We start from the raw sequence: 13,944 nt of genomic DNA, 5'->3' as shown, positions 1-13,944 counted from the left end.
GTTCCATTGCACTCTGTAATGTGATTTATAGGATTTGCTCTAAAGTGATTGCCAATAGACTCAAAAAGTGGCTTCCAGACATCATTTCCCCTTTGCAAAGCGCATATGTGCCGGGAAGGCTGGTCTCTGATAATTCTCTGGTTGCCAATGAAGTGACACATTTCATGCATAAGCTTCGACATCAAGAAGAGGGCTTTTTCTCATTGAAACTTGACATTAGTAAGGCTTATGATCGATTGGAATGGAATTTTCTCAAAGCTATGTTGTTGAGACTAGGTTTTGCACTACAGTGGGTAGAGATGATTATGGGTTGTGTGGCTTCTATCAGATATGTCGTCTTGATCAATGGTGAGGCTACTTCTGCTATTACTCCGACTAGGGGCATCAGGCAGGGTGACCCATCATCACCCTACCTCTTCATCTTGTGTGCGGAAGGCCTTTCATCATTGATTACACAGGCTATAAATAATGGAAACATACAAGGACTACGAATGAGTCCTCAGGCACCCATTTTACATCATCTTTTTTTTGCTGACGACAGTTTTCTTTTTGGGGCAGCAAATGATACTGAATGTCTCAGAATTCGGAGCATATTGAATACTTATGAGCAGGCTTCTGGGCAAAAGATAAACTACCAAAAAAGTAGTGTTGTTTTTAGTCGTAATGTCCCGGTGGATATACAGTGCAGACTAGCAGATGTGTTGGAGGTGTAGCGCAAGGAAGATCATGATAAGTACTTGGGATTGCCACTTCATGTTGGCAAGTCCAAAACAACAAAGTTTACGTATATTAAAGAAAAGATTACCAAGAAACTAGTAGGCTGGAAATCGAAGCTTCTCAGTTGTGCCGGTAAGGAGCTCTTGATCAAAGCTGTGACCCAATCCATGCCTTTATATGCTATGAATTGTTATTTGTTGCCAAAGAGTCTTTGTGACGACATCCATCAACTGTGTGCTTCCTTTTTTTGGGGAGACACTGATGAAAAGAATAAGATACGTTGGAGGAGTTGGGAGAGATTGTGTCTTACCAAAAAAAAAGGTGGATTAGGTTTCAAAAATATCTATGCTTACAATCTTGCAATGTTAGCAAAACAGGGTTGGCGAATGGGAAAAAAATGCAAACAGTACCCAAATTATGGCCGACTCCGAATTTCTGTACCCAAGTTTCCAAAACTATCACTTTGGTACCTGAAGTTCGGACCCCGACCCAACATTAGTACCTAAAAGTACTGTTGGCCGTTACGGCGTTAGCCAAGTAGTAAAATTTGAGGGGCATTCTCGTCCCTTCACTCAATCTCTTCTTCCTCTCGCTTTCTTCGTCTTCTTCTGAAATCTGCAATTGGTCTCCTGTTAATCCATACCCTCTCTATCTTCTACTTCCCCCAGTTTAAACCAAAAGCTCATCACCAGATCAATCCAGCCACCCACACCATACCAATCAAATCTCGCCATAAACCCCGCTCAAACTTCACCATAATTTGAAGTCAAAGCTTCAAAACAAACTGTCTCCTCCTCCTCCTCCTCTAGCTCTGAGATCACAACCCAAAAGAGCGAAGCAACAGACAAGTTGCAGAGCTTTAGAAACGGGCTCCAATTGTGCAATCCCTCGTGCCCCAGATGGAAGTGCCTTTCAAAATTTGCGGATGATGGACCAACAGAGCTTTGGGGTCTCGAGCATCATCGGGTAGAGCGGCCGGGTGCTAGACTCCACGTTCATTCGTGTTTTAATTCATTGGATCTGGCAGCGGCGACGATGGTGGTGTGGAAGTGGAGGGGGTGGGTGGTGGCAGCAGAGAAAGACATGGTTCCTCTCTCTATCTGTTTTTGGTTTTCAAGGAGAGGTGGAATTTGGAGGTTGGAAGAAGAGTATGAGAGGAGAAGAGAAGGTGGAAGAGAAAGGAGGAAGGAATGGAGATGTTGTGCTGGTAATTTGAGAGGATGAAGATCTGGGATTGATCCCAGATGTGATCTGATTTGCTTTTCTCTCTCTTTGGTTGTTTGATCTTTGTTGGTTTGGTGAAGAGTTCAAGATTTTGTGTCGAAACCCATGTTTCTCTAAGTACCCAGCTGAGTTTTTCAGTATTTATCTGGTTACTGTAGAATAAAGCTTAAAGCTTTTTCTTTTTTGTTCTTTGAGCTAACATTAAAGCTTAAAACTTTATGATCTATTGTTTTCTGGGTATATTTGCATGACCCAGATTGTTGTTTGATTGGTGTTTGGTGAAAAGAGTTTAGATGGTGCTGTGTTTATATGTCAGAGTTGGGTTTTGTTTGCAGCCGAATGCTTCCTGTGCCATGGCTGCGGCTGAGCACAGCAACAACACTTTTATGGAACTGCAGGGGAAGAAGGTTCACCGCTATGTGATATTTATGGTGGATTCATACCCAATTCAAGAAGATGAAGATTTGGGATTGATCCCAGACGTGAGACATCAATGTTTTTTAATTTTTAATTTTTAATCTGAGCTTGAGGAAGAAGAAGAGATGAGAGAAACAAGGAGAGTTGGGAGGAAGAAGAAGTCGAAGAAAGCGAGAGGAAGAAGAGATTGAGTGAAGGGACTAGAATACCCCTCAAATTTTGCTACTTGGCTAACGCCGTAACGGCCAACAGTGTTTTAGGTACTAATGTTGGGTTAGGGTCTGAACTTCAGGTACCAAAGTGATAGTTTTGGAAACTTGGGTACAGAAATTCGGAGTCGGCCATAATTTGGGTACTGTTTGTATTTTTTTCCCTTGGCGAATTGTGACCAATCCTCATTCCCTTATTGCTCAAGTATACAAAGCTCGATATTTCCCTAATGGAACTTTCTGGGAAGCCGAATTGGGTGACTGTTGAGTAAAAATTGCACACAGTGAGCGAAAATATCACCCAACATAATTTCACTCGTATTCATTAAAAGAATAGAGTTTTAATTAGTTCAGGTTCGACCCATTCAAGACAGAATGTGTCCTTTAATTACAATCCTCATTACAGGGAAACACCCTTTGATTCCTATTATGAAGAAATCAATTGTAGGGATGTGTGTGTTTGTTTGTTTTTGTGGCTGCACCCGGATATCTGAACGGGTTGCCTACGTACCCTTGGAAAGGGATCAAGCCATTCGTAGTTCAAGAATTCCAATGGGTGAATGACCCATTGGAGGGTATTGCTTTTTGGAATGTGAATCGTGTTTGGTGTAAGTGAACCAGAGATTCGATGTGTTGTGGATTTATTTGGAAAGGTTGTGACATTTCCTGGTGTTTGGCAGAATTTGATTGATGCGGTCAGGGATTCGGATTGGATGAACCAGGGAGTCAGGGATTTTTATTTGGACTTGCGGTTGCATCTAGTGGGTCGCTAGATTGCCTACATACCCTCAAGGAGGGATCAAACCGTTGTAGTTCTTGAAAATATGTATTTCTGGTGTTGGGAGAATTTTTTGTGTTGACGGATGTACATATATTTACTTTTGAATCCGTCGAATGTATTTCTTTTATAAATATCCAAATCTCGTACTGGACCAAGTGAATGGGCTTTTGTGTTGACGACGAACCAAAATTTGGTCGGGCCGCGAATATTGAGATAAACGGACTTAAAAGGTGATCTGTATTTCTGGGCCTTTAGCTCCATGCTGGGTCAGGCCCAAATGATTTGGACACCCGCTTTCCTTTCCAGACCTTTAGCTTTATTATGCGTTAGGCCCAATTGTAAGGCCCACTCCATCCATGAGACTAAACTGATAATCCTAACATCAGAAAAAGTGGGATCATTCGTCATTGCCTCGAGCTAGCAGAGATCGTGTTGGAGATGGAAGCCAATTCTTACAATTCGTCTTGGAGAGGGAAACTTGAAGCTTGGCTCTGCATAAATAGCGGGTTGCATGCCTGTGATGCTGTAGTTACGAACTGGGTAAGGCCTCTATCTTTCTTCTCAATGGATTTCGATCCATCGAAACGTCAACTAAAATTCCCAAATTTGTTTCTTTGCCGCTGCAGGTTCAATTCCTCATTACGGCACTCGATCGATTAGTTGGTGAGCAAGAACTAAAAGCTGCTGCAACTTTTCGACTGGTACGACTCTTCTGCGAATGCCACGATCCATCAAATATTCTTTTAAAACCACCGCTTCAAACTTGGAATCAAGTATTATGTTTGCCACCGATTTAATTGCATAATTCATCCCTTTTCAATGGCCCTGGAAATTGGCTCCCACCATTTCGTTGTTTAGAATAAAGCTACAGCAAGATTTCATTCTTTGGACCATGACTTAATTACAAAAGATTCTAGAGTCTTTTGTCTTTTGCATCTAAAGCACACCATAACTTCATAATCAAATATATATGCTTAAAAGCTTCCATATATTCAAGGGAAAAATACACCAACAGTGTCCGGACACTGTGAGTATTGTCAAAATGATATCTGGACTTACAAAATTATCAATGTGATACCTGGACTCATTTTTTCGTATCAATATCGTACCTACGACCAAATTCTGTCATGGAACCGTTAAATTACGACAAAAAGACCGATTTACCCTTAAAAGTTTTTTTTTTTTCTTTCTTTATTTCTTTCTTTCTTCTTCTCTCTCTCCTCTCACTCTCCTTCTCTCCTCGCCAACACCACCGCAACCAACACCAAACCACACCAGTTGATGAGTTCAACCAACACCATCGCCGCGCCCATCGAGCCCATTTCCTTTCTCAATCAGTTCAACCAAAAAAAAATCTTGCATTCATTCACTCGCCAAACACAAACCAAAACAAAATCTTGCATTCATAAGAAGATAAGAAAAACAAACAACAAAATTGTGCCAAAATCCAGAACAAAAAGCTCAAAATTGAACTAAGAGAGCAAGATAGAGATAATAGAAACTTAATTTACTCAGACCCATCAATGAAATCAGCACCACCATCTTCTTGATCAACTGGGTCTTGTTCTTGCCTCACCATTTGCTGCTGTGATCTCAGCAAGCGATTGAGGCCATCAACAACCAGAAAGAAGCTCTAGTACAGAAACTGATCGGCCACTGGAACATCATTGAGCACAGGGACATCACCTATCTTGATCAAATTGATAATAAACCTTCTTCAAAAGTCGGCAGCAGCTTCTGGACCATGTGCTACCTGAAAATCACTGAGTAATCGGAGTTGTTCCTTGAGTAGTCTTTGACGGCAATGAAAACCATCAGCGCCGTATTTTGGTTGAACCCAAACATTTGGGCATTAAGAAACGCGTCCATGATCTAACAACCTTCAGACCTAAGCAGATCTGCAACTGACCCAAAAGACCGGTGTGGCTGACCCGAAACTCTAGCAATCGGAGCCGGCGCCGAAGCTTCATCAGCCTCCAAGAAAGACAAGTTAAAGAACCGATCGATGGTGTATATCATCATCGACCCATTGTCCAAAGAGAAATTCGGGTCGACCCGAACATCATTGATTGACAAATAGCCCGTTGAAGCAGGAGATGAAGTCAAAATCAGTGTGTAATTTGGGAAAAGAGTTCGGATTTGTGAAGAAGACATGTCTAAACTGAGAGAGAGGAGAGTGGAGAAGAAGAGAAAGACCTTGGAGAGGTCCGACGAGGCCGTGGTCTGGTGTTGGTTGCGGTGGTGTTGGCGAGAAGAGAAGGAGAGTGAGAGGAGAGAGAGAAGAAGAAAGAAATAAAGAAAAAAAGAAAAAAAGAAAGAAATAAAGAAAGAAAGAAAAAAAAAAAACTTTTGAGGGTAAATCGGTCTTTTTGTCGTCATTAAGTGACTCACGTGCGTGGCACGTGCAAAATTTAACGGTTCCGTGACGGAATTTGGTCGTAGGTACGATATTGATACGAAAAAATGAGTCCAGATATCATATTGATAACTTTGTAAGTTCAGGTATCATTTTAACAGTCTGAGGTGTCCGGACACTGTTGGTGCATTTTTCCCTATATTCAATTATAATTTTGAGGACTCAGACTTGCAGTATGTTTTGAAGAGCCTATATTTAAAGCCCTTTGTCATTGTCTGCAGGTTTTGGACATTCCTCCATAATTCAAGTTCCAGAAATTAAAGGTGAGGCTGTTTGCTTTATGTTTTGCCTTTATCCACCGCTTCCATTAAACTCGCTGCATTTTGAGTTTGTAATTGCCACCACGTCAGTCCCATAGAAACCATATAATTAAACTTGCCATCCATAGCTTTGCCTCTAACCATGTATAGGAACAATGGAAGTTTGACTTCATTTGATCACACCACCGAGTCGAAATGACTACTCCCAGTTTTGTCTTAATTGTCAATATCAAGGGTGAGGCCTTGTGCTATTTTGTTTCACATTTTGGTTGTGGTAGTTTAGGCTATGTATTTCTTTTTGGAAGTGGTGGTGAATGAAAAACAGAAGTAGGGGTCTTATGCGATCGGTATTGCCGAATTTAAAGGAGGTGGATATGGCGTCTTGTGGTGGAAGGAGAAAAACAAGGCAGGAAGCTAGTTTGAAGGCAGTGGATGTATTGCATAGGTTGTAATATCGAAACTCGGCCGTTCATGAACGACCCTATGTTCCAATATTTAAAACCCCAGCAGTCGTGTTGCATTAAGACGTCGGCCGTTCATGAACGACCACGTTAGTCTTAATTCAAGAGAAGATTGTTCGGCCGTTTTTGAACGACCATGGTTGTCTCAAAAGGGTGTTGGTTGTTCATGAACAGCCCCCTTTTGCCTTGAAGAAAACCTGTTAATTCCCTGCCGAAGCAAGCAAGAGCAGCATGATCCAGTGTATACCTTAACTTCTCCCTTCGAGCTGCTTTGATTTCGCTCTCTGTTTTGGCAGAGTCTTGGCCTCTTGTTTTCTGAATATTTTTCTCCTCCCTCTCCGTGTGTTTCTCTTCGGTGTTGCTGCCTATATATCGTGGTCAATGAATAGGTGTAACCGGATAGTGATAACCACTTTGTATTTTGCATTTAAATTTGAATAACAAGTCTATCCTTATCACTTGTTATCTTTGAATTTGTTGAGATATTAATCAATACTTGAATAGTCAAAGGTTCAAAACTAGCAGAACTTATCCTTGACGTTATTCAAAGCCAAAAGACTTTGACAAATACTTGAATAGCCCCCCTTTCTTGCTGTTTGAACTTGGTCAAAGATAAAACAAGCTTATCCATGTGCACTGTATTTCTTTTTTTCTTTTCTACGGCAACCATGTAACTACCGATTTTTTTATATCTCAACAGTGACTCCCCGTCATTCTCCTGGCCCAGCATCCTCAATGGGAGAGCGACTCTGAAGGCTGGAAGAGAGTGGGGGATGGTACTAATATCAACTTGTGGTCGGACCAGTGGATACCTAATTGTCCTTCGAGTTTGGTAACTGTTTCGGATCTCATTGACTCTGAAAACCGTACTTGGAAGGAGACTATGGTGCGGTCTTTCTTTAATGCTGACATTGCTGAAAAAGTGCTTGCTATCCCTTTAAGTAAGCGTTGTCTCTCTGACAAGTTATCATGGAGGCCGAAGACGAGGGGAAAATTCTAAGGTTTTAAATTTCTCTGAAATTGTCAAAATTTCCGTAATTTTAAAGTATCGAAACGAAATTCATATGCTATATCATTTCCGTCAGAAGTTTCCCGAAATTTTCCGTACATTTCCACGAAATTCTTAATTTCCGAAATATCTACACACACAATATATATTTAAAAATTCATACCGAAATTTTGTCCGAAATTTCTCTAAAATTTCTGTTAAATTTTATGTCACCTACAATGAATTTTTACTTCATACTTTTATAGAGAAAATATGAAATTTTGATTTTGATTTTTTTTTTTTTTTTTTTTTTTTTTGCAATCAAGTTGAATACAACAAAAAATCTTTTTGTTTTTATCTGTTACAAAGTTGAATGCTCCAACCATAACATGATTTCTTTTTTGCTTCGTCTCAAATATTGTATGCTTCATACACTGTAACATCATATTAGGTAATTCCATAATATCCGATATATGGATTGCATGTGGAAATGGAGCAACACGTACACATACAATAACCATGTGATGAAGTACGAAAATCATTTCCAAAATTCATGTACTTGGGAGCAGTATTGTATAATACTAAATGAAAGCAGTTCAACCAGCTAGATTGAACCACTACTAGAAAAACCACATATAAGGACACCATATAAGGACACTTTTTTTTCACTGAGTCCTAATAAGCTTATGAGGACGAGTTAAAAAAACAGGAGCAATAGTTTGCTCGCCCGCCTAATTTTTTTTTGTCAAAAGTTGAACTTCCCACCTTTTTTTTCCAACACATATTCGCACTTTGGCCTCTATTTTTCAGTTGACCCCTCACTCTCTCTGTTCTCATCGAACACATTGAAGCTCTGATTCTTCAGCTCTGAGAGAAACAGATCTTACCACAGATGGGTAACTCTCTCTTCTTCCAGATCTGTCTATACCCTTTTCTTTTTGCCATATCTATATGCTCTATGCATATCATAATCTGACGGTGGCTTTCTCCTATATGCTCTTCCTGTTGTCTCTCCATAAACCTCCAACCTAGCCGCTGTCCCTAGAAGCCTCCGACCCCCTCCACGATGCCATTGAAGTGAACGACGAGTTGTGCGTCGCGGACGCGATTAGGAACCTCTGCCAGATCTTTCCGTTAAGCCCTTCATCAATGGCGGAGTCTCTGGTATGCTCGCTCCCTGCGTCATTCAACCCATCCATACGATCAAGGTGAGTGTTGAAAATCATCAAGATTGTAACTTTTGTGAGATCTGGATTGGACCCATGATTCCAACTCGGGTCTTTTAGCTTAAAGTTGGTTTCTCCGATAAGCTTCCTGGAGCGCTCAGCCATAGTCTACAGGGACAGACCCTCTATTATGTATGGAGACATCATCTACACTTGGAGACAGACACTTGAACGATGCACCAGATTTGCTTCTGCTCTTGCCCAACTTGGAATTTCTCAAGGCGATGTGGTAAGAAACTGAGAACTTTTAATGTTTTTTTCTCTGTTTGTCGCCATTATTGACTACTTTGCAATTGGATGTTATTGTTTTTTTAAGTTCAGAGTTCGGAAGTGTTGGCTTTTCTCTGAATACTATGTATTGTACTCTAAATAGCTCGCTAAGAGATTGGATTAGATTTTTTCTCTCTCTTTTTTTAACTGCACTAATTTTGGAAAATATTTTAACTTGTGAAACATCTAATTAGACATTTACACAGTGATGAAGAGGAGTCTGGTTGTGATTGGCAAGTTGCTGGTTTTATGTCTTCCACATGATTTTTTTTTTTTTTTTTGGGTTAAAATCATTCACATAGGATTGGAATTTGAATACCATGATCAAGAACAAACAAAGAGGCGGGGACATGAACCAAAACCCCTCAACCAAAAACAGATGGCATAAAGCCAAATGAGCAAAAAGCCATAAGGCGAATACAAAGTAATAACATGAAACTTGAAATATATAAAGCATGCTTAGATCAAAGGTTCAGTCCTACAGTTTGCGTCCTACTTCGGATAGGATAATGAGCATGCATGCTAATAGCTTGTCAAAAAGCTTAATAGGTTTTTCCTTTGTTTATCTCTTTTCTGTTCCTATTTTGTTTGAGAATGCTACAACTTGTGCACATCCCATCCGTAAATGATCGCTGTTTTAAAGATAAGGGTGGTTGTGATTGGTAGGTTCCTAGTCTTGTTCTTCGCATGTGATTGAACTTTGAAGATCATGATCACTTTTAGTCATGTGCTACTCATTGCTTTAAGCTAATGAATTTGCATCTGCAGCACCATGTTCAGCCTACTTCGAATAGATGCAGCTAAAGTATTTGTCTTTTAAAGTTTGTCCTTAAGGAGTGTTTGACTAAATCACTCCCAAAATTCTTACTGATAAATGTTGAGCCCTACAGTTGAACCAAACTTGAATACATTACTAACATTACTGTTTTGGACCTTGTAGAATGCATTTGAGCTCGCCTTCTTCGTTTGGGTTCCAGTAAGTTTTTCTTTCCCATCCTCCAGATTTTCCTTTGGGACATTAATATTGAATCTGGACATTATTAGTTTATAGTGATCAACATGACCGTTGAATCTCAGTTTTCTTTCTTCTTAGCTACGCGATATACAATTTCTTTATGATTTGGGGATTCATTTGAATGTACTAACTACAGTTAGAACAAAGTTTTCTTTTAAGCCCTAATTCAACTTTCTTTTGCTCAGTGCATTTTTTGGAAATGTCAATTGTATGTTATACAACAATAGAAATCATTAAGTGAAACGTTTAGAAGTAATATGTCCTTTCAAAGACTTTGTCAGTACTTTTTGAAAGTTAAATAAAACAGAGTGATACTGGTAGCTTTTATAGTAACGTTTATTGGTAGCTTTTAGAACTTTCTACCCTATGATAACAAACCTAATCTGAAGAACCTTTTCATTTTATTCAGTTTAGGTATGTAAAGATGGTGTGGCTGTGATTAGGGTTATCAATAAATGATTGTCAGTGGGTATGATGGTGTAGAATTTTAATTGAATTATATGTGTGAATGCAGAGCTGGCAGCTAAGAATCCGAAAAGAGGAATAAAATGGTTCTTAGAGCAAGCTGCTGCTGAGAAGGTTAATGAGAGAAAATATAAATGTGATCATGCCAGGTCAAAGAGGTTGAAAACAAGTGAGTATGGATTTTATGTTTTGTTAACTATTGGCATCTATAGATAATGAGGACAGATAATTGAGTGTGTGGAAGTATGAAGAGCAGCAATATCTTGATGCCTCTTCTAGGGTACAGACTATGGTCTCGCATAAGCAACCACTCTCTCTAAGGTGATTATCTGACTTGAGGATTCTTGTGTTCTTGTGTTTATGAGGGTATGCTTTATTTATTTATTTATTTTTTTTTTTTTTTTTGGGTCGGAAAGATGATGGTGTTTCAATTTTTCAGGTTGCATTTAGGACTAAGGTCTTCCGTCTTCCACCCATATACCAACAGCAATGGAAGCATTTGTCTTGATATCCTCAAAGAGCAATGGAATCCAGCCCTTACTATCTCTAAGGTTCGGCTTTGTTATCTTGCAGGAACAATAATTGGACCCCTGTTAATTTCTAAGTTGAGATAAATCAAATTTTGCATTGCAGCTTTAGTTTCTCTTTGTCACTTCAAAGTGTTGGTCAGATGAACCCTGAGCTCTTCCTTAGAGTGGGCATCAAACCACCCAAGGCATGTTTTATATAGTATTACTGACTTCATATTATTAGTGACATGTTCAGTAAATTTTTTATGCACCCTAGTAATGTTATCATGCTAAGAGTCTTCTTCCTTATTTTATTGAAGTGTTCCAGGGTTTTCTTCTCTATGGACCCCCGGGAACAGGGAAGATATTGCTAGCAAAGTAATTGCGAGCAACATAGATGCTAACTTTATAAAATTATTCATGTCTGTGGCTTTTATACTGAGGTTTTACTTTTTATGCAAGAGAGTGCTTATTATTTTTCTTTCTTCATGTATGCTATTTCATATGAGAGCTAACTATACATGTACAATGTATATTTAGCTGCGTGTTTGATTTTGCCCAAGGATTCTTTGCCATTACATTAGATCTGTCTTCTGAGACTAAATCCACTCAGTTCTATTATTTACTGCTAGCTTAACTTTGTTTCTCTGTATTGCAGCCCGTACAAAATCTCTTTGAGGATAATGATATAGCTAAACAGCTCTTACAAAGTGTTTTAGTATGTTTCTTTTTCCAATTTCGATTACATTTTCATACTTGAGTGTTAGCCAAGAATATAAGAATGGGTGAAAAGCTCAACCTACATTTTCTCTATCTTTGTGGAGCTAAAAGTTGGATAGAAATTGAAGTTCTCTATCAAGATAGCAGGCCTAGCTTGCTGGATATCTACTTGTGCTCTAATTATATTATTAAACACTTGTTCTGCTTATAGGAGAGCAAAGAGCAGTTGAAACCCATGGTGGCTTTGCTACAGCTTGTTTCTCTATATCGAAAGGTACATGTTTAGAATATAAATCCATCTCTTAAGTCTGAAATTTATGAAACAAGCCCTTGCAGTAATTACTATTTACTTCTTTGTTCCCAATTCTTAGTAAGGAATAACTTGAGGATTCTTGTGTTCTTTGATAATATTATATGACTGCTAGGTATATAATACATTCTAGCAGTTATCTAAATGTATGTTTTCTGGGTTGTTTGTTTAGGATATTATTTGGCAAGGAGATATCATTGGAGTTAATGCAGTGCTGCAGTTATTCATGGTTGATATCCAATCAGAAGATTAGTATAGTATTCATTAAGTTATTTTTTCTGGTTCATTTTGTAGTCACTTCAGACTTTTTTTTGTATGTATATTAACATATTTGAGTGAGTAATACAATCCTTTTGGTGGTTTTCAGATGCTTTGGATTTTTTTTTTTTTTGGATAGTGTTCAACTTTTAAGGACACATATTATGAGTTCTTACAAGCAAAGGATGACACTTTGATTTTGTTTTGAGGACACAAGAAATGTGTCCTTGTAGGGAAAAGAGGACACATTTCTATCAATATGAGAACACGTTTTATTGTCCTCTAATAGATACAAGGACACTTATTTTGCACCTTTGAGGACATGGTTTATGTGTCGTAGTAGGGAAAAGAGGACACATTTTTATTGATGTGAGAACACATTTTATGTGTCCTCTATTGGATACGAGGACACATTACTTTGGTCTTTAAGGACACAGTTTAAGTGTCCTCGTAGGGAAAAGAGGACACTTTTCCAGTGTCCTTGTATGTGACTTATAATGACTCCTGGATAGAGGACACGTTTTTTGCGTGTCCTTAAATGTAATAGAGGACTCATTTTCAATGTCCTTAAATCATGTTTTTCTAGTAGTGAACCACATCGTAGTAGCTTTTATATTCCTTTTGTTGTATTTGTTCATTTTCATTTACGGGGTTTTGGTTTTACGTGCCCCGCCCCACCCTACCCCCTTGTAATTTTCTAATTATTAAAAAAAGTAAATCATATTTACATTATCAATATACAACACATTATCAATACACATAGATAAAAACACTAGTTTAGCAATCTACTACAGTACTAGTTAATTACTCGTCCATATAAAATATCATAATTATGTTATAAATGTATAATTTTAGAGATGTTACATTGTAAATAGGTTTATTATAGGTTAGTTTAGTCTATGTAAAAGTTTCATTCAAAAATATCATTTTATAAATGCAATTAATTTGATTTCTTTATTTTTAACCGAAATTTCCACCGAAATCGAAACTTTCTCCGAAATTTCCTTAAATTTGAAGTACCGAAATTGAAACCGAAACCGAAATTTGAAACCTTGGAAAATTCACAGTGAAGTCGGTGTACTGGATTGCACGGCAAGCTGTCCTAGGTAACACTTTAGCGTCTTCTTCAAGGGGAGACCCATACCAATCTCTATGGCAGCAAATCTGGGGTGCTAGAGTCCCGAGGAAAGTTCAAATATGTGTGTGGCGAGCTGCTAATAATCTTTTGCCTACAAGAGATCGTCTACGTACTAAAGGGTATATGGGTGAGGAGCATTGTCTGTTATGTATGCATAGGTTGGAGGACTCCTCTCACCTTTTTTGTAAGTGTCCCGTTGCTTTTGAACTACTCTCTGACCCAACTTTACAAATACTGAAATACATCATACACTTTGACCATCTGATAACTTTAAGGATTGGCTTCTGGAGTGTGCTTTGCACCTACGTATGGAAGTCTTTGAGAAAGTGATGATGCTCCTATGGGCCTTATGGAAGAATAGAAACGACCTGCTATGGAACAATCGATCCCAGACACCTACAAGTCTACGTTTGCAGGCTTTCACGTGGTTGGAAGAGTTTAAATTGGCTCGTGGTACTCAAGGGACTATAAAGGAAGTGCTGGCAACCTGAGAAGAACGATACACCCAAGTTAAATGTTGATGGAGCTTTTGTGCCTCACATGACAAGAAGGGGAACAGG

General features: G+C 38.8%; 1 protein-coding gene and 1 long non-coding RNA gene across 4 annotated transcripts; both read left to right on the top strand.

Moving 5' to 3' along the window:
* Window positions 1-3,740: 3,740 nt before the first annotated feature.
* Window positions 3,741-6,950, top strand: LOC133733560 (uncharacterized). Its single transcript, XR_009857783.1, has 3 exons — window positions 3,741-3,888; window positions 3,975-4,049; window positions 5,986-6,950. It is a non-coding gene; the product is annotated as an uncharacterized LOC133733560 (long non-coding RNA).
* Window positions 6,951-8,787: 1,837 nt separating this feature from the next.
* LOC133734555 (uncharacterized) lies at window positions 8,788-12,354 on the top strand. Of its 3 annotated transcripts, none has more exons than XR_009858401.1 (5): window positions 8,788-8,928; window positions 9,910-9,945; window positions 10,499-10,618; window positions 10,706-10,770; window positions 10,889-11,004. XR_009858401.1 is itself a non-coding variant. In XM_062162183.1 (5 exons), the coding sequence occupies exons 1-5, from the start codon at window positions 8,830-8,832 to the stop codon at window positions 12,239-12,241; spliced, it is 339 nt and encodes a 112-aa protein (XP_062018167.1). In that variant the 5' UTR covers window positions 8,788-8,829; the 3' UTR covers window positions 12,242-12,354. The 3 variants fall into 3 exon arrangements, 1 of the variants encoding a protein (XP_062018167.1); XM_062162183.1 differs by lacking the exons at window positions 10,499-10,618; window positions 10,706-10,770; window positions 10,889-11,004 and adding exons at window positions 11,617-11,676; window positions 11,890-11,952; window positions 12,161-12,354; XR_009858402.1 differs by lacking the exons at window positions 8,788-8,928; window positions 10,499-10,618; window positions 10,706-10,770; window positions 10,889-11,004 and adding exons at window positions 11,543-11,676; window positions 11,890-11,952; window positions 12,161-12,354 and having other exon boundaries at window positions 9,631-10,453.
* Window positions 12,355-13,944: the final 1,590 nt, after the last annotated feature.

Source organism: Rosa rugosa, chromosome 2 (assembly GCF_958449725.1).
Source record: "Rosa rugosa chromosome 2, drRosRugo1.1, whole genome shotgun sequence".
In the NCBI taxonomy this organism is placed as follows: Eukaryota; Viridiplantae; Streptophyta; class Magnoliopsida; order Rosales; family Rosaceae; genus Rosa; species Rosa rugosa.
Note: the sequence above shows the minus strand (reverse complement) of the source record. Positions and strands in the feature narration are given on the sequence as shown.